Here is a 25,156-nt window from a genome sequence, read left to right on the forward strand (position 1 = left end):
TTTCCGCTGATTTAGTCTGAAAATACAAATAGTGTACGTTGGCTGAGTTTTGCACTCCATTACCCACAAAGCCCCGCGGCCGTTGGCCCCGCCCCCTCTCACCTCTCCTTCGCACTAGACGCGCTTCTGCGGGGCTCCTCAAGTCCACACAGAGCTACAGCAAGCCAAGAGGAGCGCTGCGCTTACAAAGAAAAGTTTCACCAAAGGAATGGCCAAGTGCGAGACGAGCGCTTTTCTTTCCCTCGCCACCATTATGCCGACGACAACACGCATGAGGATTTAAAAAAGGATCTACTCGAGTCCGCCAGCATTGCAACTTTGGAGGATTTTTCGCACTCTTTTGGGGATTTGTCGAGCAAAAAAAAAAACTTCTGGGGAGTCTTCAGCGAAAGTAAAAAAAAAAAAATGTATTCACCCACGCAGCCGCGCACCTTTGCGTGTTCCGTGGTGTTTTTCCTGCTCTTTTGGGGAACACTTTGCAGGACCGGGGCGAACGCAAGGACGTGTCCCGCGCCGTGCGCTTGTTCGGGGGATCTCGTGGACTGCAGTCGTCTGAAAAGAGGACAAATGCCAAAGTCTCTCCCGGAATGGACAGTTCAACTGTAAGTTTCTTTTTTAATTTCCCCTCCTTCCTTTTGTTTGAATTGAAAACTCGGTGAGTTTTCCACTCAATTGAGCAGTGGAGGGCGAGTTTGGCACTGAGATGATCCACATTCCTTTCCCAGTGAAAAGTGGCTGGCTTGGAAACCACATGAGGAGCAAACTATAGCAAAGTCTAACCTCTTTGTCCCTTTTATCTTATTCTGGCGAAACTTTTCAAAGCTCTCATTAATCTAAATCAGAATATGTTTAACAGATGTTTATTTATGGATGTGGGGCTCCTAGGGGCCACGGAATGTTTTTTTGTGTGTGTGTGTAAGGGAGAATCATTGTAAACTAATATTTTCGATGCACGTTTGGGATTATGTTTTATGAAGAAGAAAAAAATCCAGTTCTGTTGTCAAGTGTCAATATCGCAACATAAATCATATGGAGTGTTTTTTTTCCCAGCAGTGCGATCTGTTTCTCATTTGTTCACTTGGAAGCAGCCAAAAGAGCAAAGACAACTTTACTGGCAAGCAATGTTGCGCTGTACTTTACAGATAATTAATCTTACTGGATTTTTTTTTTTTTATTGATCCACATAAAGCCATCTTATTTTTTTTTTTATCAGCCCGCGTTTGGTTACATTTGATTCGAGGCCTTGCCCATTTGAATTCTTCAGGTTGAGAAGTCGCAGCTCTGGAAACTTTTACGTTTGCCAGAGAAAATAGACCAAGGCCACCTCGTAATCAAGACTGGCCTTCCAAAGGAAATAAAAGTTTTACATGGGGGAGGGGGGGTGAATTCTTTTCACTCTGGTATGCTAATTTACGAGTGGCTCTCCGGCACATCTTAAACCCCTTAAACTGGTGGGGCCCCTTTGTTTTCCAGCACCCCATTATTTCTGCTGAATTAGCAACACCAGAGCCATGGTACTGATTAAGGAGGGGCACGTAGGATTAGTTAGCAATAACACGGGGGGGAGGAGGAGAAAGGGAAAGCAGGCAAGAGGAGAAAGAAGAAGCCATGGAAACGTGGGAGGTTGCGTTCCAACATCGTCAAGATGCCCTGTTCCCTTTACAGACTTGAAAAGCGTATTAAACAGTGAGTGGTGACATGCACCGTCATCGACTTGTGCTCTCAGCATTCCCTAAATAGTACTCAAATGCGCAGTTTGTTTTGGTTTAGCCGGGGATTGAAACTCACGTTTCTAATTACAGGAACGCAAAAACTGTTATTTCAAGAAAAGAGTACTAAATGAGAATGCAACATTTATTTTGTTTTAATGAGGATAAAATAATTTTATAAATGTTGGGCAGTAGAAAGAAGGGATTGGATTTAACTATTGGGGAAACAATGAATTTTTTTTGTTTCAATTTAGTTGAAGCTGCTGATAAGCTAAATAGTTAGCTCAACAGCGCCCCTGCTGATCAGACACGAGTAGTGCGCTCCAATTCGCTTTCACGGCATGGCGATCCTCGCGAAATGACATTTCGTTCACTTTCCGACTTAACAAGCTCAAAAGTATCCTAATTATGACCACGCAGAAGCACGGAGCATATTTCACCCAATCATAGACTTGCTGCAGCGTTATCTCCGTCGGCAAACATTAATGACAGCTCTTTGACTGAGGTGTAACTCCTTCATTCGCTTTTCAGCTCCTGATAAGAGTGTCGAGTGGCGCGTCCTCGCATATTATGCAGGCCGCGGCCTGTATATGCTTTGTTATCTCGCCGTACTCGTCGGCCAGCTTTCTGAGGGAAGTGGAAGTGTCGAAGCTACCCGGGGTTTATCTAGGCCTTTGTGATAGGACACCTTTCTGGGCTGGAACTAAAACAACAACAACAATGCACAGCTGCGTTCTTTGAAAGGCTTTTTAACGGCAAAAGGGAAACACCAAAACCAGGCCGCCTGAAATGTCACCAGAGGTGTTCCAAACCTATGAAAGTGTCGCTTTTCCCGACATTGTGAATACAGGACTTAGGCTCCTCCCCCTCCTTCCAGTGTAACTTGATGGATTCCAGATGAGGGAGGCAGCACTGGGGGGAAGGGGAGGTGGAAAGAAAAAAGGGGGTCTGGCACCACGGTGTTGATCGTGCGCAGCCGCGTCAATAACTCGACGGCTTTATAGCGCACGAGGCCCCGTTTGGCAGGCTCCTCGCGCCGGTTTTCAGGCGCCTCTTCAAAACAAGGCCAGAAAAAAAAAAAAAGCAGCAAGACTCGCGCACCCCTACCTGACTCGCGGCCAAGTACAGCTCGAGTTAGGCTGGGACGAATATGAGCTCCAAAAAGAGGTCCCTGCCAAAATTAAGATCTCATGGGACGTAATTCCAGACTAAAAAATGGCAACCAGGTGGCCTGACTCGCTTCCCAGACAGTTGACTGCACACCTTTGTCGAGATTTTCCAGAAGGTACGACACGTTTGAGCTGTTGTCTCTATCGAACAACTCCAAACATGAGACAAGTCCTACCGTCCAAGTCCAAAAATCCATCGCCAGGTTTGGACTTTCTCGCGAGAGCAACGTCGTCCCGGAGTAGCGGCTCCGTTTGTTGCGTTTGGCCAGATGCGTCAGCTCGTCCTGGGGATGAGGCGAGCCGTTTGGCGTGCGCGTTCTCTCCTGTGTCAGAAAGACAGAAGGAAAAACATGAGCAGAATTAAGCCTTTTTCTTACTACGTCTTGGGCTCAAATGTGAAAGAGCGGCCAGTTTGCTCCGGCACATGGGAGACATTTCTGACAACACTTGAAAAGAGTGATCTGCTTCCTCTCTTCACAAGGTGTCCGTTTTATGATTTCTTCTGGCACATTTGTTCGGATCATAACGAGTACAACCCCCCCCTTACGAACTTTAAGCAGTACAGGGTTGATACCGGAACAATCCGATTGGACCGAGTGGCAACGTTGAGAAACTCCTGAACAGTGTTGCCATGGTTACCTTGCAAAAGTAACAGTTACTTTACCGATTACTTGCTTGAAAAGTAACTGATTACTTGATTCTAAAAGATAAATTTTAGAGTGGCATTCAGAAGATACCGACGACCTTGCTGAGCATAAAATGACACCCGAGAATAATTTTTCATTGGAAAAAAAATAACTTTTTATTAAAATTTTGGAATTCACTTAACACAAATGGGCTACTTGTTTTTAATTCAAAATAATAAAATTTCTATTTAAAAAAACATTTAACATTTATAACACAGAGCGATTAAATTTGAGCACCTACAGGCCACGCAATCCGGTAGCGTTACCGAAGCTAAATTTCACTCTGTTGACAGCACAGCGTCGAGCTCGCAACAAATATTTTTCTTTTTATCTGCAAAAACTCAAATAATAATGAGTGTATTTTCCAGCTTGGAAACGCAAACCTCTCTCCTTCCTCCATTGCCGTTTATGGACACGCGAATCGTCAATGCGCCGAAAACGATGACATCACTCCCTCGGGGAATGTGAATTTGAATACTCCTGCAATGCATTTCACGAGTTGCATAATATACATTTATTTGTTTCATGACTTTAGTGAGTACCCTCGTGCTATGAACAGGTGTCTTCTTGAATTTGATTATTCACAAACTATTCATTTGACAACACGTACATGACGAGAGAAGTATTTATTTAAATCTTGCCAATTCTTTCATGACGGCATCCTGCAGGCAGATAACTGCAACTGCCCGTGGCGATGGCCACATTCGGAACTGTTGATGTGACTTCCATGTGGAGGCAGATACATTCGACAAATGCTGAATCGCACAACACGGCGCAAATATTTCCTCGGAGAGATCTTCTATGTTTGCGCTGTTAATGCGCAGTGTAATTACATTTGTGTAGCGTCTGAGTAATATGGCCCGTGGTGTATACTTTTCCCTTATTTTTCTTCTCTCTCCCCCCTCTTCGCAGGGACCTGAGCCATAACAAATTGCAGGTGCTCGACAGCACTTTGTTTTCCAAACTGCGACATCTGAATGAAATGTAAGTGTGGCGGCTGCCGCTCGGAGCGTCCTAGAATAAACACACAACTTCTGTCACTGTCTTCGCCGTGCCGCATTTTTAACTGTCTTCTTTTTCCCTTTCACAGCAAGCTGAACCACAACGAACTGGACTCGGTACCTGATTTGGGGCCGTGCGCGTCGAACATCACCACACTGGTTCTGTAAGTAAAACCAGCGAGGGGGTGGGGGTGGGGGTTGGCGTGGGGTGTACTCGAGTACTCGGGGCTGTCACTTGTCGTGCTGCCTTTTTTTTTTTTGGCGGAGTCGGTTCCCAGACTGGGCAGTCGCAGACATGGCAGCTGGCCCCAGACAGGTCACATGGTCAAAAACAAATGCCAATGGAAATGTTTTGTTTCGTGGCTCCTGCTGCTGATGTATTTTTAACCCGCCAAGAAAGATGGGAATCTGTAATGGTGGCTATTCTGGACTAAACTGTTTCCATTATAAGCGGTCCAAACATGCATGCGGCAGTCAAGTCTGCTGGATTTAGAGCCCCTGTGAAGATCACCCCCCCCCCCCACCCACCAACTCTCTATTATCTCCAAGAGATACCAGGACGTGCTCTCTCGACAACAGGCGATAATATTGTGTGAAACCTCGACAATCTTCTTTTGCTTTCTTTGGCACGTCTCAGCGAACCAATCGGCGTGAAGTTATTTGGGAAGAATGTATCCGTCTCCCGGCTTGATGAAGAGTACGGCTCATCAAGCCCCGACACGAAGCCCTGCGGCCGCCGTGGGGCGTTCACTTGTCAATTTGTTTTCACGTTTATTGCTCCAAATGTCGCCTGCAGCTGTTCGTTTTCATCCGGTACAAAAAAAATAGACAGGATGGACTGTTTTTCAGATTTTCAGTTTGGGAGGAACATTTATGCTGCAGGGCCTACCACGATAGATTTGTCATTTTGAAACAACTACATTGGATTAAAATGGGAGGAAAGATCTCTATCGGAGTGTCGCGTTTCAATTGGAGTGTCGAGTTTCAATTGGAGTGTCGCGTTTCAATTTTTGGGCGGATCCTTTCAAGCCAAGTGCTGCAATCTCGTCAATTAGGGAAAATTATTTATTTCTTTATTCATTTTTAAATGCACTGCGGTACAGAAAATGGAAGGATGGAGTCTGTTTTTGTCTGGTGGGGGTGTGTGTGTGTGTGTTTAAAAACAACACTGTTGACCTTGAAAGTTGCTTATTGAGCCTGCAAATGAGCCTGCATTGTCAATCCAAACTGTTCGCATCTGGCGGTGGCAAGATCATACAGTAATTCTTTTCAAATGTGTTGAAAGCAAAATGAAATGCAAGAGCGACCACAAAGCAGAATAAAATAAATAAATCTCTCACTGGCGTTCTCACCGGCTGTGTTGCGTGACACCCTCTTCTTCAGATTCGGCTTTTTTTTTTCTCTTTCCCCTCCCTCTCTCTCCAGTGGAACATTTTTCCTGAATTTCTCTCCCTCCTTCAATTTCTATGAGCTGGGAGGGTAGTAAAGGAGGGGGGGGGAAGACCTCAGGGTATCAAATACCACCTATTCAAACAGCCAGTCAGACATAGCGGCAGCTCTCGTCGACATCCTTGACCCCGGCGCTTCGAGTAAAAACAAACGGCAATAAGCCAGCAGCTGGTAGTAATTGAGTCCTGATCATCTTAATTAATTGAACAATTTCCCAGGAATTTATGGAGGGGGTCTACCCCAGCCCCACTGAATCCCCAAGACCATGTTGCAACAAATGACCTGTCGATCGCAGGTCTGATTAGAAGTTCACGAGGCTCGGTACGCTTCCCTGGGGGGAAAAAGGAAAGCAGCTGAGGATGATTCTGGCCACCGGGTGAAACTTTTGTCATTTCATACTCTTCAAAACTGCAAAACTGATCATCTGTTAGCGTGAGATACGCGCCGGGAGGAACGTTTCGATGGCAAGTCCTGGTTTTCATTACAGGCGCCACTGCCGAGAGAGCGAGTCGTCGGATGACTCCTCAAAACTCAGTTCTGCTTCCAATAGGAAATGCCACACACACACACACACACACACAATCATAGACTGACAGTTTTAGCAAACGCAACCTCAGTCCTAAAGCGCTCCCAGCACTAAAAGTTGCAGCAACATGTACAATTGGAGCCCAGTTGTGCTACACTTTTAAAGAAAGTTTTAACCTGGATGTAGTGTGAGTAAAAAAAAAAAAAAAAGGACCACCAGTTGTGACTAACTTTAGCTTTCTTGTTTGACGTCAAAATTGTTAGCATCCTTTTTTGATTTTCTGGGTCAAAGACTCCCCCGTTGGAGGACGCAGATAACCCCGAGAGAGAAACTGGAAAGACTGGTTCTCTCGAGCCTCCTTCTCTCAGCGGCCGGTCAAAAGGGAACATGAAAAGTGAGATACAGGTGGTGTGTGGCGCTTTTGTTTCGGGGCCGGGGGCTGCGGGGTGTGCAAAGCCCGTTGCAAATCTCCCAACAAAGGAGCTGCCTGTGCAGTTTTATTGGTGACAATGATCCTTTTTTTTTTTTTTTTTTTTAAAGATCAGGATACGACCTAGTGTTTAGGAATCCGAGCTGGTCTAAATTCACAGTACATGCGACTCCAAATCTCCTCAGCATCTTGGAGCAGCTCTCTTGCACCCCACAAACTCTCCGGGCTGCCGTCCATCCCCGGGGCTCCTTGTTCGCCTGTTGCAAATCCTCCCCTCGGTGTGTTTATATCAAACCCAAAGACAAGAGCATTCCGATGGAAAGAAAATTTCAGAGTCCTACGTGGAGCATTGGCTGCTTTCGGCGCACTTGATGGAAACGTTCCCACAATTAAATATTAACGACACCACATCCCGAATTAAACTGACATTATAAAACTGTCCTCGCTTTACTTGCTTGAGGGGGATCAGAACGCTGGTCAAGCAAGGTGCATCTGGATGAGGGGGGGCGGGGGGGGGGGGGGGGTCTGCAAGCACAGCAATGAATACTGAAAACGAGGCCTGTAGTCTGGGACATTGACATTGGAGGGAATTCCTGCCCCGCCCCCCTTTTTCGCTCGCTCTGCAGCAGAGCGCGATGCACAAAGAGGGCACTGTACAGCCTCTGTTTATAACCGTGCAGTCGCTGCTCTGCAATTTAGGAGGCGTGCAGCTCAGGAAATTGCTGGCCTCTGCCAAGGCATGCTTTCACTGAGGGAATGGTATTCATCAGCCAAGTAATTGGCAGGTTACTTTTTTGTTTTTAATACCTTGTTAGTAATTACCTTATAAACAAAATAACACATCACTAAACAGAAGAGTTGTTTGGCGCTCCGGCATCGATCACATCGGGTAATTTGTGTCACATTGGGTGGTAGGCGTTCGCGCCGTCATTCTGGTTAATAACCGCCGGCTAATTGAGGAACTCCACTGTTTGTATTTGCGGGAACGCGAGACGTAGTCAAATAGGCAGGATTTTGGTCATTTATTGGAGCGATGGCGTGTGTATTTTCAGAGCAAACAACAGGTTCTCCAAGATCGCCACCGAGCAGCTCAGGCCCTTCCTCGCCCTGGAAACGCTCGACCTCAGCAACAACAACATCGTGGAAATCAAGGCCAACTCTTTCCCCGCGTTGACTCTCAAGAACTTGTGAGTTTTTTGCTCATATTGATTTTCATTTTTTTGGTCGTACGTGAAGCACACTGTATTTTCTTCCGCTCAGATTCCTCAACAGCAATCGCATCTCCTCGCTGGAGACAGGCTGCTTCACCAATCTGTCCAGCAGTCTTCAAGTTCTCCGACTCAACCGCAACCGGCTCTCATCTATCCCAGCCAAAATCTTCCAGCTGCCCAACTTGCAACACCTGTGAGATTCCCTTTTTTTTTTAACTTGACAAGTACAGGTTTGCGAACTGATTGTTCGGCGAATTATCTAAAGTCTTTCGGTGCGTGTTTCAGGGAGCTAAGTCGCAATCGAGTGCGCAGGGTGGAAGGTTTGACGTTCCACGGTCTGCAGGCCCTTCGTTCTCTGAAGATGCAGAGGAACGGCCTGACTCGCTTAATGGACGGGGCCTTCTGGGGTCTCGGCAATATGGAAGTCCTGTAAGCGCTTCAACGGATCGATCTGGGTTGTGTTCTTGAAACTGTTCCGAGCCGAGTTTTGCGTGCGGTCCCGCAGGCAGCTGGACTACAACAACCTGACGGAGGTGAGCAAGGGCTGGCTGTACGGCCTGCTGACTCTGCAGCAGCTCCACCTCGGCCACAACGCCATCAGCAGGATCCGGCCCGACGCCTGGGAGTTCTGCCAAAAACTCGGCGACCTGTGAGTCCGGCCCCTCGCTTAATTCCCTCATTCACTCCGTGAACTCCCAACACTTCTCTGTGTTGGCCTCTCCTCCTCTCTGGCACCCCCGCCTGCCCTTCCTCACACTGTAGCTCCTCCTGGCGCCAAGAACAGCGCACGCACAAATACACACAAACAAAGCACTGTCTCTTGTGTTTTACAAACAAAAGAACGCTACTTTTTAAACGGATTTTGCACTAGCCAGTCAGTCATCGCCCCCCCCCCCGACAAAAATATGAGGCAATTGCTCGATATTACATTGCCTTTGTTGTGACTGTTGTTTATAGCAGAAGTCTCTTTTTTTTTTTTTAGGTTGTTATTTTACACCGAAGGTGGTTGTTGTCATCCCCCCCCCCCCTTTTCCTCTCTTTTCACTCACTGTTATCACAAAGCGGCAAGTAAACATGCCGCCAGTCGGCTGGGAACATACCCAGATATCTGATTTGCTCTCGGCCTAGCATCCTATCAAGAAGCACCGCTGTTGCAAACTTTGATGTCGTCTCACTCACGTTAAATACGAGATAACAAAAAGTCAATTGCCTTAATGTGAAGAAACCGGAATGCGTTATGGGGGATTCTGTTCTCATGTCTGCGTCTTTTTTTTTTTTTTTTTTTTTTCTGCAGCAACCTCTCTTCCAACCATTTGTCCCGACTGGAAGAATCCAGCTTCGTCGGACTCAGCCTGCTAGACGAGCTTCACATCGGTAACAACCGCGTCAGTTTCATCGCCGACGGCGCATTTCGAGGGCTCTCCAGCCTGCAGACATTGTGAGTTACACATTTGGATTGAATATATATTTTTTTTAATACAATATTCAGGCTCAAAATTGTGCCGTAACCACAAAAAAATGTAAGGACTCGCTCCAGCAAGACTTTTTAAAATCTGTGTTCAACCCCCAATCTGCCCCCCCCGCCCCCTGTTTTTTTTTTTTTTGGATTGTTTTTTTTTTAATAATGTGTTTTTGTGTCTGCTTCGTTTGAAAAAGGGATCTCCGAGATAATGAAATCTCCTGGACCATAGAGGACATGAACGGGCCCTTCTCAGCGTTGGACAAACTGAAAAAAATGTCAGTTTGATCATGATTGGTCAAGTTTGGTGTTGAAATGTGATCAGGATTGATTTTTTTTTTTTTTTTTTTGCACAGATTTCTGCAAGGAAACCAAATCCGCTCAGTTACCAAGAAGTCTTTCTCTGGCCTCGATGCATTACAGCACCTGTGAGTCGCTAGTATTATCTACAAATCCAACTCATGGCAATTTTTTTCACCACAATGACCGACTTCTGTTTTTTCTCTGCAGAGACTTAAGCAATAACGCCATCATGTCCATCCAAGCAAATGCTTTCTCTCAGATGAAGAATCTACAAGAGCTGTAAGCTTTTTTTTTCCTTTCCTATTTAATCAACATAATTAAATCAATGGTAACCAGCCATATGCAGTTAATTCCAAACAAATTAAATATTTCTGGATTTTTTTTTTTTCCTCTCTCCAACCCCGGCAGGCGTCTCAACACCTCCAGCTTGCTGTGTGACTGCCAGCTCAAGTGGCTTCCAGTCTGGGTGGCAGAACAAACCTTCCTCCCCTGCATTAATGCCAGCTGCGCCCACCCGCAGATGCTGAAGGGCAGGAGCGTGTTCGCCGTCGGCCCCGAGGAGTTCGTGTGCGGTGAGCGAAGCGTTTACACTGGAGAGCAACTTTGCCCACACGCCGTCACGCCTCAAAAACAGCCATTTATACAGCCCCTTTTCCATTTATGAACTGACCCAGTTTGTTCAATATTTTCCCCTGACTCCTGGATGAGCAAATGAGTGCCGTGAAAGCAACCTGATGGAAATATACTAACCTTTCCGCCTACCGTTTTCTCCCCCCCCCCACCCCGAGATCCTCGCTTGCCCCCGTCTTCAGATTAACTCATTTAATCCCAGCCATTTTCACTAGAGGAAACCCCTCAATCCCAACGTTTTTCTGGATTTGGACTGATTTTGTGAGGTCAACAGAATATTCTGTTCTAATGCTATACAAGCACAGAGCTATGATGCAAAAAAAAAAAAAAAAACTAAGACGTATAAATACGTCTTTGGGAGGCGGGGACTACGTTTTTGAAAAGGTCTTTTGGATTGGATGAGTTAAAAACCAGATTAAAAACCTGAAACAGCAAATGAAATCCGTCCCGTTTCTCCCACAGATGATTTCCCAAAGCCGCAGATCACCATTCAGCCCGAGACCCAGTCGGCTCTGAAAGGAGCGAACGTGACATTCGTGTGCTCGGCCGCGAGCTCCAGTGACTCACCTATGACGTTCGCTTGGAAGAAAGACAACGAGGTCCTTAACGACGCCGAGATCCACAACCAGGCCCACTTGAGAGTGCAGGGAGGTTCCGGTGGCGAGACTGAGGTGACGGAGTATACAACCACCCTGCAGCTGCGTGATGTGCAATTCTCCAGCGAGGGAAAATACCAATGCGTCATCTCCAACCACTTTGGATCGTCTTACTCCACCAAGGCCAGGCTCACTGTTAATAGTAAGTCATCAAAGGTCAGCCGGGCCAGAACGTACAACAATCCAAATCTCCACCACGAATCTGATTTCATGTCAACTCCCGTATCCAGTGCTTCCTTCCTTCACCAAAATGCCGATGGACCTGAGTATCCGCGCCGGAGCGACTGCCAGGCTGGAATGCGCGGCAGTGGGTCACCCGTCGCCTCAGATTGCCTGGCAGAAGGACGGAGGCACCGACTTCCCCGCCGCCCGCGAACGGCGAATGCACGTGATGCCGGAGGACGACGTGTTCTTCATCATGGACGTCAAGACGGAGGACATCGGGGTTTACAGCTGCACCGCTCAGAACATTGCCGGGGCTATTTCCGCTAATGCTACGCTAACGGTTTTAGGTGAGAATGGAAAAAGGCGTTTTTGTGTTTTGAAATAGTTCCCCCCATCATCACGTTTTTATTTTCCATCCCTTTTGATAGAAACGCCATCTTTCCTGCGGCCCCTCATGGATCGCACGGTCGCCAAGGGCGAAACCGCCGTCCTCCAATGCATCGCCGGCGGTAGCCCCGCGCCGAGACTGAACTGGACTAAAGACGACAGCCCGTTGGTGGTGACTGAGCGCCATTTCTTCGCCGCTGCCAATCAGCTCCTCATCATCGTGGACGCCGCCGAGGCGGATGTCGGGAAGTACACCTGCGAGATGTCCAACGCTCTGGGCACTGAAAGGGGGAACATCAGACTGTCCGTCATACCGAATCCCAACTGCGACTCTGGAGTGCAAGGCGGGGTCGGGATTATGGGCGGAGCCGGCTCGGATGACGACGGCTGGACCACAGTGGGCATCGTCATTATCGCGGTGGTGTGCTGCGTAGTTGGCACCTCGCTCGTTTGGGTGGTGATCATCTACCACACTCGGAGGCGTAACGAGGACTGCAGTGTCACCAACACAGGTGCGTGTCGCAACCCTTTCTTTAAAAGCAATCAAATCGACGTAGCGTACATCTCAACAGATCACGATGACCAAACTATATGGACTTGTGCCTCAGATGAGACCAACCTGCCTGCAGACATCCCGAGCTACCTTTCCTCTCAAGGCACCCTGGCAGACCGCCAGGACGGCTACATCCCATCTGAGAGCGGCAGCAGTCATCAGTACATGGCGTCATCCATTAGCGGCTTCTACCTGCAGCCGAAAGACATGAACGGTACGCGACACCGCATCTGCTTTGAAGCTTAACTCGTTCACTGCCATTGACGGATTTAAAAGTCAATTAAAACTCATTCACATTCTGTGCAGGTCTTTGTCAGCTGGATACAGGAAGTGAAGGCGAGATGGAAGCAGCGTCCATTGATCCTCTTCTCTGCCATTACCAAGGTCCAATAAGCACGCTGCTTCGCCGGGACTTGTACCCCACTGAACTCTCTGAGGTCTACACAGGTCTGCTGGGCTTTTCACGTCACGTGCACCACAATATGTATTCAGCTTGATTCAAAAATGTCTTTTCTCATCATCAGGGTGTTCTGTTGACCCAAGACCAGTTTGCGCCGAGTCCTACAGTGGAAGCCTGACCAGGTCCAAAAGACGGGACTACCTACTCTCGGAGCCCTTTGAGCTATGCTCCTCTACGATCCTGATGCAGGTCCCCAATGCCGGCCTCCATCTTGGCCCCTCTCACCAGCAGACGGGCCGCCGGCCGTCCATGGAGGAGGCAGAAGCGGCCAACTATGGTCGACACGATGAGTGTCCTCCTCCGTATAACAGCTTCATGGGTAGTTGTCCCGCTGAAAAGCAACAACCTTCCTCAAGGTGTCCCACCTGGCTTCGACTCATTCATTTTTCTCATCTAGGCACATTCGGGAAGTCCCCCTGGAGGCCTCAGCAGGATTTGTACCCAGGATATGGCCCACCTCCATCGACGTGTAATAGCCCCCACGAAAACCCTTACGCGGCCGCCGACGCGGATTCGGACGGCGAGGGGGACGGTCGCAACAAGGACTCGGAATCGGAGCAGAGCCGCAGCGTTTACGAACTGCCTTTTGACAGCAACAGGACTGATGGTGTTTCTCAGAGCGGAACGCGCTGCTAGCTGAGTGACATTTTGCTCCTGTTTTTTCATGAAGAGACAACCAAATCATTTTGAAAATAATATTTCTACCTCACTGAATGGACTGAAAGACTCCTGAAATGTGCAACAAGTGAATGTAAAGGAGGACATTGCGACAAAATAGCGCAAGCATCTATACGAAGGCTTGCGCTTTTTGTAAAGGGCTTCAGTTTAATGAAATAGATAAATATAAACGTTTTATATAAATATTTTATATTTTGTAAAATTGTATATAAACAGATGACATTATTTTTGCTTAACGTCACGTATGGGAATGTTGCAGCCCTGCCAGTTCAGTTATTCCAGGTTTTTTTTTTTTTTTTTGTCATTTGCTTTCAATGAAGCAATGTTTTGCACATATGTAAACAAAATAAAAAACACATGAATGTGTGCTGCTACATTCACTGGATTGCGTTTTGTAGCGTCGCTTGCAAGGCGGCGTAGTGCTGGTTTTGGGAGTGCTTTTTTTTTTTTTTTTTCAGACCACCATGCAAGTAAGAGGTGTGTCAGCCCCCCCACTTAGCAACTATTTCAATGTTGGGTGGCATATTTTATTGCAATGTTATTTGCTGACTTGCAGCCGAAGAATTTATTTAAAAAAAAAAAAAAAAAGAGAGACGCTGTTTTGCTTTTTTTTTTTTTTTTTTTTTTAACAGCAGTAAGCTAAATGGTAGGAAACTGTTGAATAATTTTTTATTTTTTTTTTTTTTTTACCATTTCAAGTCATCCAAATAAAGTGATGACGTTTTTAAAAGGAACCAAAGCGATCTAAACGCTCCATTTTTAATGAATTAACATTTTAAAATTGTATTCGAAAATACAATTTCCGAATCGCTTCAAATAGTCGTGATGCAATTCATAGCAAGCAACATTCTGGACAATACTTAATTGCCTAGGACGTGCTTTGGTGTTATAACGCCTTAATTGCAACATCATGGCACCATGTAGCTTCGCCTCAGCTCGGCTTTGTTTGGCCAATGACTCATTCGCCTCCCACCCTCATCTGCCAGCCTCCCTCTTACTCTGCAGTTTGTTGTTTCAGGCCTCCCTCTTCTTCAATTGGGGCGAAGGGGAGGGGGGGGGGTGTTTGTGCACCGGGGGGGTGCTCCTTGTTGAAACTTGCTCTTAGAAATGGTCTTTCTGCTCCTTTGGTTCGTAACCACGGAGGAGAGCTTCTTCCCTCGAATCCAAGTCTTGGGTTCCCGTCTTAAATGCAGTCAAATGTTGTTTGCGTCTTCTCGATCTGTGTTTGGATTCGGCCAGTTTCGATGGAAATGTGCGCAAGATGTGCCGCTGCATGTCTCATTTAGCTCTCCTGCTCACGGTTTGTTGAAGTCCACCTGGCCTCGCTGGCTTGTGCGCCTTTTACCCCACTGGAAAGGAATGAGGGGAGTTTGTTGGAAGTCTTGCCAGGGCGTTGGGAAGGCGGCGATTAAGGCAAGATGCTGGCGAAAGCGTACACCCCCAACACCTGGGAAACATCTGCTGGCGGAGGAACACTCGAGAAGCGAGCCACACCAGAGTTTCACTGTTGAGAAGTGGAAGCCGACTCAGAGAGTGCAGAGCTTCGGGATACTAATTTGGCATTGTTGGCCCCCGAAATGGGTGGTCAGTCGAGCCAATCAGACGGCCGGAGAAAGTCATTTCGAGAGTCGGCGCCACGGCAAAGCCGCATTGCGATAAAGGGGGAAGTACACCACAAGACTGAAGGGGCGGTTAATCGTGAATATCACAGTTAATAAAACAAACAAACAACTGTTTCAGGGCCTTGTCCAAAATGAGTGATAGCTCTATTAAAAAGTCATTTGTGTGGACGTGGTTTGAGTCTGGAGTCTGCCAAGTTAACCTGGCCCCACAATTATGTCATTACATTGATTTTCTGCATTTATGGACCGGCTGTTCGGGTGAATCGGCGCTCTTTGATACAATGCGCGACCGCCTTTGCACACGACAAACTGCATGTTACAATTAGAAGGGCGGCCATAATGGTTTATTTGCTTGGCTGTAAAAGAAAAATTGAGAGTGTAGTAGTTGAAGGTCTTCTCTGTGCATTTTAAAAAGGGGGGAGGGGCAAGGGAAAACACGGTCCGGTCCTAAGGCTAGCCCTCATCTCGTCCACCAGCCAGGATGTGAACGCAAAACGCTCTCATGGCCAGACGCTGAATTTTTGCAGCTAATTTGTCTTTATGATTGCCAGATGTGGTGACACGCCGACAGATGTTGATGATATCAAATAGCTACAGGCGACTCGCACAAATGATTATTTCTCAGTTCTGACGCTGAGGAAATCTGCCGGGGGGGGGGGGGGGGGGGGACCTGCGCGTCTGACTTTTACGATCTCTGAGCTCGTTACGACATTCGCGAAAGGTTCTTTGGTGCTGAAATACAGATTTTGAAAAACGAGCCCCCCCCCCCCCCCCCCCAAAAAAAAAAAAAAACCCGAGCTGCCGGAATGCGAGGTCACGCTCACTTTGAGACCGAGCCGATGACGGATAAATCAGTGAAGATTTGTGTCATGTCCGCTCACGGTTTCGGTTTTGCCCCGTCGGAGACAAAAGCATTTGAACTATTCCGAGGTTATCGTCGAGCATGTGGGAAATCGCAGAAATAGCCCACACTCGGCGCAAACACCAGCTGACTTTCGGTGGAGCTTGGAAGCTCGAAGCCACACGAGTCCCACGGTCGTATAATATGTTCACACAAGTTGTCATCAGAGGGACTCGAGAAAAACCCCATCGGACCATCTCTTTTTCAATCCCCAACTCCAGCCACCGATCTTTGTATGATTAAAAGCACATACAAGGACTTTGCATCTCGCAGATGTTGCCATAAATCACCAGTTGGCCCCGCCTCTGCAACTGGCTGCCTGACAAAATGCTCCGCAATAATTCCGGCCCCCACCCCATCCTTCCAGTAAAGAAAAAAATAAAAAAAAACGAGGCAGACAAGAAAGAGGAAAAAGGCAGCGACTTCTCACCAGGCTGCTTGTAACTCTTTGACAACTATTGTAAAGTCGCAGTCATGTCAGCACAGGTGGAAAATTGGAGAACCATAAAACTCGAAAGAGGGGGAGGGGGGAGACAACTTTCTCTTTTCCAATAACGTCCGAAGCGCCCTGCTGAAAGTGTGCAGGCGAGGGGGTTAGGAGTTCGAGGGGGGGGGGCTTCTCTCTGTGACTAATTCCACACAAATCTGAGGAGCTAAATCACTTGTGCTGCCTGCGTGTCTGGATGGTCGTCACTAAACATAATGGCTGAGAATGAGTCCACGCTGTGAATCATAATACTCTCAAGGGCACCGAGGGAAAAGCGCTGTCTGTCCGCGCTTTCAAAAAAACTCCAGCGAGTCTTCATCCTGCTGCTTAAAAACCTAATATATAACGCTACCAAAACAAAGACGAGGATTTGGCGGCGGTTAGTGGACCCAAATACGGGAATAATTTTTTAATTAACTGCAGGCCAAAAGCATAAAGAGGAATGGGATGAATAGTGAAAAGAAATGTAGGAACTGAAGACAACCACGCTACTCAACAAGACACATGGGAACGGAAAGATGAGTGACTGACGCGAGCGAGCTTGAATGTCGACCTAAAACTTATCTCGACGCTCTCAAGTTTGGTTAAACCACACACAGTGGGCGAAAATGATTTTTTTTTGCCCTGCCTCAGCCTCTGACGTGGATTTTGGCCTGTTTTGCTGCCACTTCCCCCTCACCGTAATATCATTTTATTTTTATTTGTTTGTTTGCTTTAATTTGATGAAATTATTTTTCATATTTGGCGAACATCCTTTCAGGGAACGTACCGTTTATTGGTTGATTCATGCCGAAAGTCCCCACCAACTTTTAAGGGACAATATCATTTTTCATAACACGCTTAGCTCGGCCTGGGTAATTAACTATAAACTGGGATTATGATTGTATTTGTTTACGTATTACAAGTTTATTTTTTTAAATGTTGATTTGAACTATATTATGGAAGTTTTTAATGGGTTTTTTTTCATAATGATGTCATGGCACCATAATAAAGAGCAGTTCTTGTGCCCAATTTCCATGTTTCTTCCTTAGCGGGAGTTTTTGCCGTGCCTCTGTCACTAAGTGCGTGATTGTGTGGGGTTCACAGTTTAAAAAAAAAAAAAATCAAATTGACTTGACTGCATAGTGACCAATGGGACATGTTTGACGTCTTGTAAGATGATATGCGAGGCTGTAAAAACACGTATCCTCATGCACGCATTTCATCTATGGGGATGGCATTTCTTGCATTTACGAGACATTTCTGTGGTGCTGTAAATTTAAAAAAAAAAAATGTACAAATCGGCTTTATGGGAATAGCGTGTGTGTGTGTGCGTGAGAGAGGCTCCAAGTATGTTGTAGCTCTGTCAGTCAGAGCTCTGAATGGAACGCAGTCAGCTCTTGAGGTTTTCGGGGGCGTGTGTATTTAGAAGGGTTGGACCGAGGTGTGAGGCCTTGAAGTGATGAGATTGGGGATTTATGAGCAAGACACTGACAACAAAACACCCGAGGCCTCGCTGCCTGCCTGCACCTGGTGCAATTTAACAGTCTTTGTTTCACTCTCTCGGCGAGTTTTACTCCACTTTCTTTCAAATGTTTCAAACTGGGGGTTGGTATTTATGCAATGCAGTTATACTTTAAATGCCAAACCAACAAAACCACGAGATTTTCCACATGTTGTCCTTCTTAAATAGAAATTCCTCAAAAGATCAGAGATGCCAAAATATGAATAGTATACGTGTTCCATAACCAAATTAACCCTTTTGGAGCTAAACTTTAGACTTCTACAATGCAATTTCTGTATTTTATTATTTTTTTTCCATTTCAAAGCCACAGGAAAAGACACAAGGGTGTGAAAGGTGACCTTGCAGGTTTGGTTTTCACTCCAGGAGGTTCCCGCTCCCCCTGTCAACACGGTCATACTCTTCGGCCTCTCGCGTTCCTCGTGCGTTGAGACAACGCGGCTCGTTTAGCTCATTGGAGGAAAAAAAAATACATTTAATTTGAAATGAAAATGAACAAAAGCATTAGAACAAAATATCTCGCTTTGACACACCACAGTATTCAGAAAATAAAACATTAACAAGGTTTATTCATTTATTTATTTTTTTCAAGTTTGGCGGGCCGGATTAAAACGTTTCACGGGCCGCATATGGCCCCCGGGCCGTAGTTTGCCCACGCCTGCTTTAATTGGTGGTAGGTGTGCGATGACGACCATGTAACGCGAGCTCGAATGTGATTGGTTAATTCCGAACACATCAACATCAACAGGTTTGCGCAACCGCATCATTTCCGTCGTTTATTTTCACTTTCTTACAAGGTCACATTAATGGTGGTATGGGAAAACCTTTGAAATCATTTATTTTGGTCTCATTTCAAAAAAGAAAATGTGAAAAGATGTGTACATAAGCCAAGGTAAATAAAGCTGTTGGCCCTCTCAGTCATCAGTCGCCACCTGACCTATGACCCCTCGCAGAATCAACATTTGGCTAGTGGGTCACACGCTGGAATTGAGTGTGTGCTTGACCCCCCGAGACATGCAATTAAACTCCCATTGGCGAACAAACTGCGGCTGTTTGCGCTCGTCACAATACAGTAAAACATTTCGGCGGATAAATTGAGACAAAACGCGGCGTCAAACGAAGCGATCAGCGTTTAAAAGGTGGCTTTTCTTGAAAGCGAACATCTTTCTCAATCGGCTCGCTTCACGGAGCCTCCTCGCTAGCATAGTCCGTCACCCGCCACATGCGTCTTTGAAAAGGCGTAAGTGATGCTGTCTGTGGGAATGATGAGAAAAGCCTTGTGTTGACAACGCGCAAACAAACACAAAAGGTTTTTAATTTCAGGCCGAGTCGCCTGTCGACAGCTCAAACAAATGGAAGCAAAAGAAGGAATGAGGGGGCTGGGGAAGCGAGAGGAGAAAGACCAACATGACACGGTGCTAATCAAGCCTCCCTTCTTTAAAAAAAAAAAAAAAAGGACCATCTCGAGCCTTTTGTTGCTGACTGAGAGCTCTTTGTAGAGGCTCAAATCTGATAACAGGGTGTGAGTGTTTTCCTAAGTGAACCTCTCTGCTGTGTGTGCTCAGATCCGGAACGCATCAAATGGGGTTTGCGGTGCCTGCTGAGCCACGTTAAAGAAGCTATTATCGCCCCCCACCCGCCCCCCAAAAAAAGGCACATAAAAAAAATAATCGTCTTGTTCTGACACGGCAATTAACTCCTATTTGTCAAAGTAGGATTAGCGGCGTGTCCTTATCTGTGGCTCGTTTATTTTCAGTTGCTTGTTGTGATATTATTGCTTCAGTTTTCAAGAACTAATAGTTCGGAATGTGTATGAGTAAAATTAAACGTTGATGCATTCTCGTTGAGCAGGAAATTTTTTTTTTTTAATTTTTATTTAAGGCGTCGTTATCGCGCCGATACAAGCCTTATTTTAAGGTATCGGGTACTCGCGGGGGTTGCTGATACCAGTCACCGATACTTATGCCACAAATCAGCAGAAACGCCATTTTTGTCATTGTGTTGAATTCAATTTTACTCGTAGTCTGTGTCAAAAGTATTTAAAAAATGACCAGCACTGTTGAGACCGTTTCAACTATTTTGATCAATTACAGGAAGTTCAGCAAAAGTTTTTACGATTTTGAACTGAATTTGAGAACGACTAAAACATTCGGAAAATGTCCGTTTAAAAAAATTCAAAATTAAAATGAAACAATGACATTTATCAGACTTTGTGGTCTGGGTTTGATTTGCTTCAAACAATAAAATAGCAAAGACATGATATCAGCAGAGCATATATCAGAGCAGAAACATAATGGCTGTTTCAGAAGCCAAAATGTCAGCCCAGCTCCGTGAAAGAAACTGCTGAGAATCCAAAAGTAATCCGTCACAGATTTTGCATATCTGTGTTTTGGAGGGCCCACCCAGAAGAGCAATGCCAGCCCGTTTGCCTTATTTCCTCAACTTTTCTGCGCTGAGAAAGTACCGCACGCTCCATATGAGAACATGGTATCATCTTCCAAAAAAAATGAAAAATCCAAAAGATTCTCCCAAGTTTTTCCACCGAAGGTGCCAGCGGCCGCCTTGTGGTGTCTCCATCAGCGTCTCGTGTAATGTCTCGGGAGCGTTAGTGAAACATAAACAAGGCGCCGGCTCCACAAACGCTCCTTCTGAAATGGCGCGTTCCTTTTTTTGTAGACATTTGCATGCTTCTCGTCGGGTCCAATTCAATAAATACCCTTTTGAAGCCACGCACTATTTTTAAGCTCACTGCAACATGTGCGCCACGCTCGGAAGGGGGAAAGCACTCGTGATTTACGGTTCTCATCTGGTATGCGGGCTTTGAAGGAGACTCGCAGGGTTTCAAAGGGTTTAAATGAGCATGAGGCACAAATGCAGAATACAATAAGTTTGGAGGTAGAGATGGCGAGAAGGAGAAGGAAGAACGAAGGGAGGGAAGGAAGGAAAGAGGAGGAGGCCTGCCGAGGCTGCGTCTATCCCAGCCTGAATTACTATCATTATTGTAATGACTCGGTAATGTTTTCTTTCCTGGCCTAGTAATTGTTAGCAAGCCTGCTGTTCAGTCGCGCAGGTGGACAAATTGCTGCCGAGGATTACTTTCCATGATGGAGAGGGGAAACGTAATCGTTCACGGCGTTGAGGCGCAAAACGAGACTTTGGTGGCTTGTTGTGGGACAAATGTTGTGTTCGGGATTTTACTCATTGGCCACAACGTGCGCAGAAAGGGATTTGTTTATTTAATGACAGACCGAGTTAAAAAAAAAAAAAAAGAAAACAACTCGACATTTATAATGGGTCATAAAATCCATATTCCTTTGACAAATGTTGGGATAGGAAGGATTCAAAACGGAACAGGCCATTTTGACAAAAATAGAGCAGACTGTGAAGCCACTCTTTCTTGTTCTTTAATAACGTACATGGGGAAATGAATTGAGATTTAAATCGTATTCATTCTACGTAAGCACAAGGGACAAAAAAATGAGATGAAAATAATACGATTTTTTTTTTGTTAGAACTGGTGGCGAAATTAAAAATTAGAAGCAGTTTCGAAAGCCTAGTTATTTTTTTACTGATGGTTGTTGTTCCATTTGTTGTGTTTTAGAATTTGTACTATCATTGTGTCAAACGATTAATCGGTCAATATTAGCGCTGGAAAAAAAAATAATAATAAATTTAAAAAATGTTTTTTCATGATTTTTTTTAATTTTTACAATATAAGATTCAAATAATCTTCACAAGGCCCATCCCAAAAAAAAAATAAAAAATAAAAAATTAAAATGCCCTTTTTTTCACCATTAATCAGGCAATTAATTGGACATCAGAATTGTATTTTGCCAAATATCGGAATCGACATCAGCTTAAAAAATAAAAAATAAATAAATATTATTTTTGGTCCTTTTGAGTAAATAATTTTTGGAAGTATTCAAATTTGAATGCACATTATTTTCCCTGCGACATACGAACAAAACACGCCAAAGATCTCCTTATTATGTCTTTCCAGCTAATAAATGACATGTGGGTGAATGGACACCTTTTCAAACATTCAGCCTTCAAATAAATAACCCGCATGAACCTACCACCCACTACCACCTGCGGCCAACTGTCCGTGACTCTTAAAACCAGCCAGATGTTCCTTGATGTAAATCCCACACGGACCCGCACAATCAATGCAAATGAGCCTGGCGATGGCGATTAGGAGCCGAGCCATACGATGGCAAGTAAGAAGATACGCGGGCCGGAACTGGTCGGACAAAAAGTGGAAGCAAAACTTCCTGGCTCCTGCTTAACAGAACCTCTCATCGCCTTGGTGTTTTCATACACTTCCCACAATGCCTTTCAAAGGGGAAAACGCCCGGACTTGTTGCTCTCAGCAGTTTTAGAGCGAGGAGGAGGAGAAAATGGCAACGGTCCCGCAAGACAAAACCATTCTGTCAGATTTATGGCCACAGCTGCTCACTCACGACTTGCGTAGAAACCTTTTTTTTTCCCTTTACCAGGGAAAAACTTTTTTTTTTTTTTTTTTTTAAACCTCCACCAGGGAGTTTTCATCACCTCTTTGTTTTAGTTAGATTACATTACATTTTCCTTCAGTTCTCACTGGAGAATGCATAAAAATTCCCAGCGGGTCGCAATGTAAGATTGTTTGCCCTTGGCGGAGGTCTGCGCTCTTGTGAATGTCACAGACATCAAAAGTTCCAATATTGGCGGCCTCACCAGACACATCCCGAGGCACATTTTCATCCCCATTAACATAGCTGACGTCCGGGTACTTGGTTTAGAAGCTAAATGGCATACTGAAGGCTTTATTATTGATGTGTCAGTTCGTCAGTTCACAGCAAAAGTTATTAGCCTACATTTGGCCAGAATCTGTTGAGGACAACTGAATGAAATAGGCCATCAAAATGTCCGATTGCAGCAGGATTCCAAGGCCATTTTTTTTTTTTTGCAACAAACTGTGAAAATGATCAAGTCGCCGTGACAGAAGCTGCGGAATATGCAAAAAAAAAAAAAAAAAATACTCCACAGGCCCACTTGGCCATATGAGGCAATATTTGTGCAAAACTCTCCCTGACTTGATGCATGATAAGTGCTCAATGTTGCATTGTTGATTCGATATTCAGACAAAACGATTCAAGTATTTCTTTCCCCAGATGGTGCTGGGATGACTTCGTAAAACGGCCCTACTGGCACGTGCGCATCAAAAGCAGAGGATTGTCTCGCTTTGAACGCGCGGCAATTACCAGCATGAAAGCAGCGCCGCATATGTGGCGCGCATACGCCATGCATTTTAAATCGCCTTGACAACCAGGAAAAAGCAGAATAGTTTCAAAAGCTGCTATTTTGCTTGTAATTCAAACGGAAATCTATTCATAGATACCCGACCTAAAGTAAATGAAAAAAAATAGTTAAAGCGTTGATAACTTGTTATTTTTAGTATATTTCAAGTCTAATCAGATATCAGAATTTAGTTCAGACTGGCGTAATGTTTTTTTTTTTTTTAATTCAATCTATTTGTTAAGAAAAGTTCAGTTGTATTTAACTTTTAAGTACAATTCAGGCCACCTCTCCAGGGTTCAGGTCAGGTTTCTGGCAGAAGCGAAGCCATTACTCAGCCAACTGTGACTCGCGCTTTGTCTTCCCCGTCCTGATTTTTATTCATGATGACATTTTTAAAAGTGCTTCTCAGTATTCGCATGGATTTGATTATCCCATTGTTTTTTTGTGGGGTATCATGCGTTAGACTGCCAAGTCATGCCTATTATCTCTCATTACAAGTTCACCAGCTTCATCGAAGTACAACCATGTGAAACCGCGACTCAGGCCTCCCTCTTGCGTGAACGTGCAAAAAGAAGTTTAAAAATGGCTTGAACGTGACCGACGACACGTTTACGTCCTCCGTCTACCCGTGAGCAAACATGCAGTTTCCATTAGAAGTGGTTTGCGAAAATAAAAAAATGCCATGCATCTTCACAAAGAAGGTGATGGGAGAAACAGTATTTGGAGGTTTTTGTCTATTACTGCTGATATGGACAATTTGAGCCCGTGGGGAAGTTTTCAACATAAACGCCAGGAAAAGTGACATTTTGACATTTTTATAACAGGTTTAACAGACCGAAATGCGTGACGCTCGCATTAATAAACAGCACTTAACTAACTTCACATACTTTTGAGAGGTTTGAAACACATGAATTTAGAAACTAAAAAAAAAAATCATTGGAAGAAGTATGACAGTGACCTCTAGTGGTCAAGACTGGATTTGACTTTGTCACCAATTTGATTTGGAAGCAAATATACTTTATATGACTCAATTTGTTCAAGGTCACCCTGACTGCTCCATAAATCAATCCTGTGACCTTGCAACCACAGGAGAACAACCCCCCCCACCCACACCCCTCTTCTCCAAACTGTTCCACTATGCTGCCTCATCTCTCATCCGCTGTGCAGGCATCCGCTCGGTAAGGACAAATCCGGCCGATTGCTTGGACACTAATCTGGACTTGCAAACACAGGAGACGGCGCGAGGGTTCGAGCGTGAGTGACTCACCTCCGGGCGAGCTGTGCCTCCTCCCCCTCAGTGGGCAGGAAATCCCAGTGGCTGCCAGTTTGGTCCACAAAAAATGGGGCAACGGTGAAGAAAAATGTCCCTGATGTCCTGGCAAGCAGAGGAAGGTGACATTTTCATTTTTTTATGTCCAGTCTCCAGATCTCTAAGCAGCTATTTTAGCAATAGTCCCTTTTAACACCCATGAAGCATTAAAAGAAGCTGTGTACCAACCAAAGTTGGATATTGGTGGAACTGTGTGTGCTTTCACATATCATTCAGGGAATCACATGACATGGCATTATAGAGTGTCAAATGCTTTGAACACATTATGAATGAAGTTTGCACGTGCCCCTTTCACACAGCCTGACATCTTGTTCCTCATTTCCCCATGCATAGAAACCAAAACAAAAAAGGTGGTGCATAACTTCTGTTAAAGTTTTGATTCTGCATTTTTTGCAGCATCTCTAAATGTAAGAGGTTACTACTGTACTTACCACTTGTACCTCCAACGGTGAGTCTAACACGAGTGCAATTTACATGGAACAGGACCAGTAGATAGAAGGCTGAAAAATTGTAAAAAGAGGCCTCATTAAAGGATCCTTCACTTTTTGTTGTGATTGGTCAAATGC

General features: G+C 45.3%; 1 protein-coding gene and 1 long non-coding RNA gene across 2 annotated transcripts; one reads left to right on the forward strand and one right to left on the reverse strand.

Moving 5' to 3' along the window:
- Nucleotides 1–102: 102 nt before the first annotated feature.
- Nucleotides 103–13,772, forward strand: lrig3 (leucine-rich repeats and immunoglobulin-like domains 3). The gene is made up of 19 exons (XM_088288711.1): nt 103–602; nt 4,477–4,548; nt 4,655–4,729; nt 8,023–8,157; nt 8,231–8,374; nt 8,467–8,610; nt 8,687–8,830; nt 9,476–9,619; nt 9,838–9,918; nt 9,997–10,068; nt 10,151–10,222; nt 10,352–10,515; nt 11,036–11,371; nt 11,460–11,741; nt 11,823–12,293; nt 12,390–12,548; nt 12,641–12,781; nt 12,859–13,113; nt 13,192–13,772. The coding sequence occupies exons 1-19, from the start codon at nt 406–408 to the stop codon at nt 13,428–13,430; spliced, it is 3,327 nt and encodes a 1,108-aa protein (XP_088144837.1). The 5' UTR covers nt 103–405; the 3' UTR covers nt 13,431–13,772.
- On the reverse strand, nt 3,062–25,090 carry LOC148341439 (uncharacterized). The gene is made up of 3 exons (XR_015842164.1): nt 25,022–25,090; nt 24,528–24,635; nt 3,062–3,201 (listed from the first exon to the last, which is right to left on the reverse strand). It is a non-coding gene; the product is annotated as an uncharacterized LOC148341439 (long non-coding RNA).
- Between the last annotated feature and the right edge of the window lie 66 nt (nt 25,091–25,156).

The sequence above is a fragment of the Idiotropiscis lumnitzeri genome, chromosome 2, assembly GCF_059441095.1.
Source record: "Idiotropiscis lumnitzeri isolate Australia: NSW breed Sydney's pygmy pipehorse chromosome 2, RoL_Ilum_1.0, whole genome shotgun sequence".
NCBI classification, from domain to species: Eukaryota; Metazoa; Chordata; class Actinopteri; order Syngnathiformes; family Syngnathidae; genus Idiotropiscis; species Idiotropiscis lumnitzeri.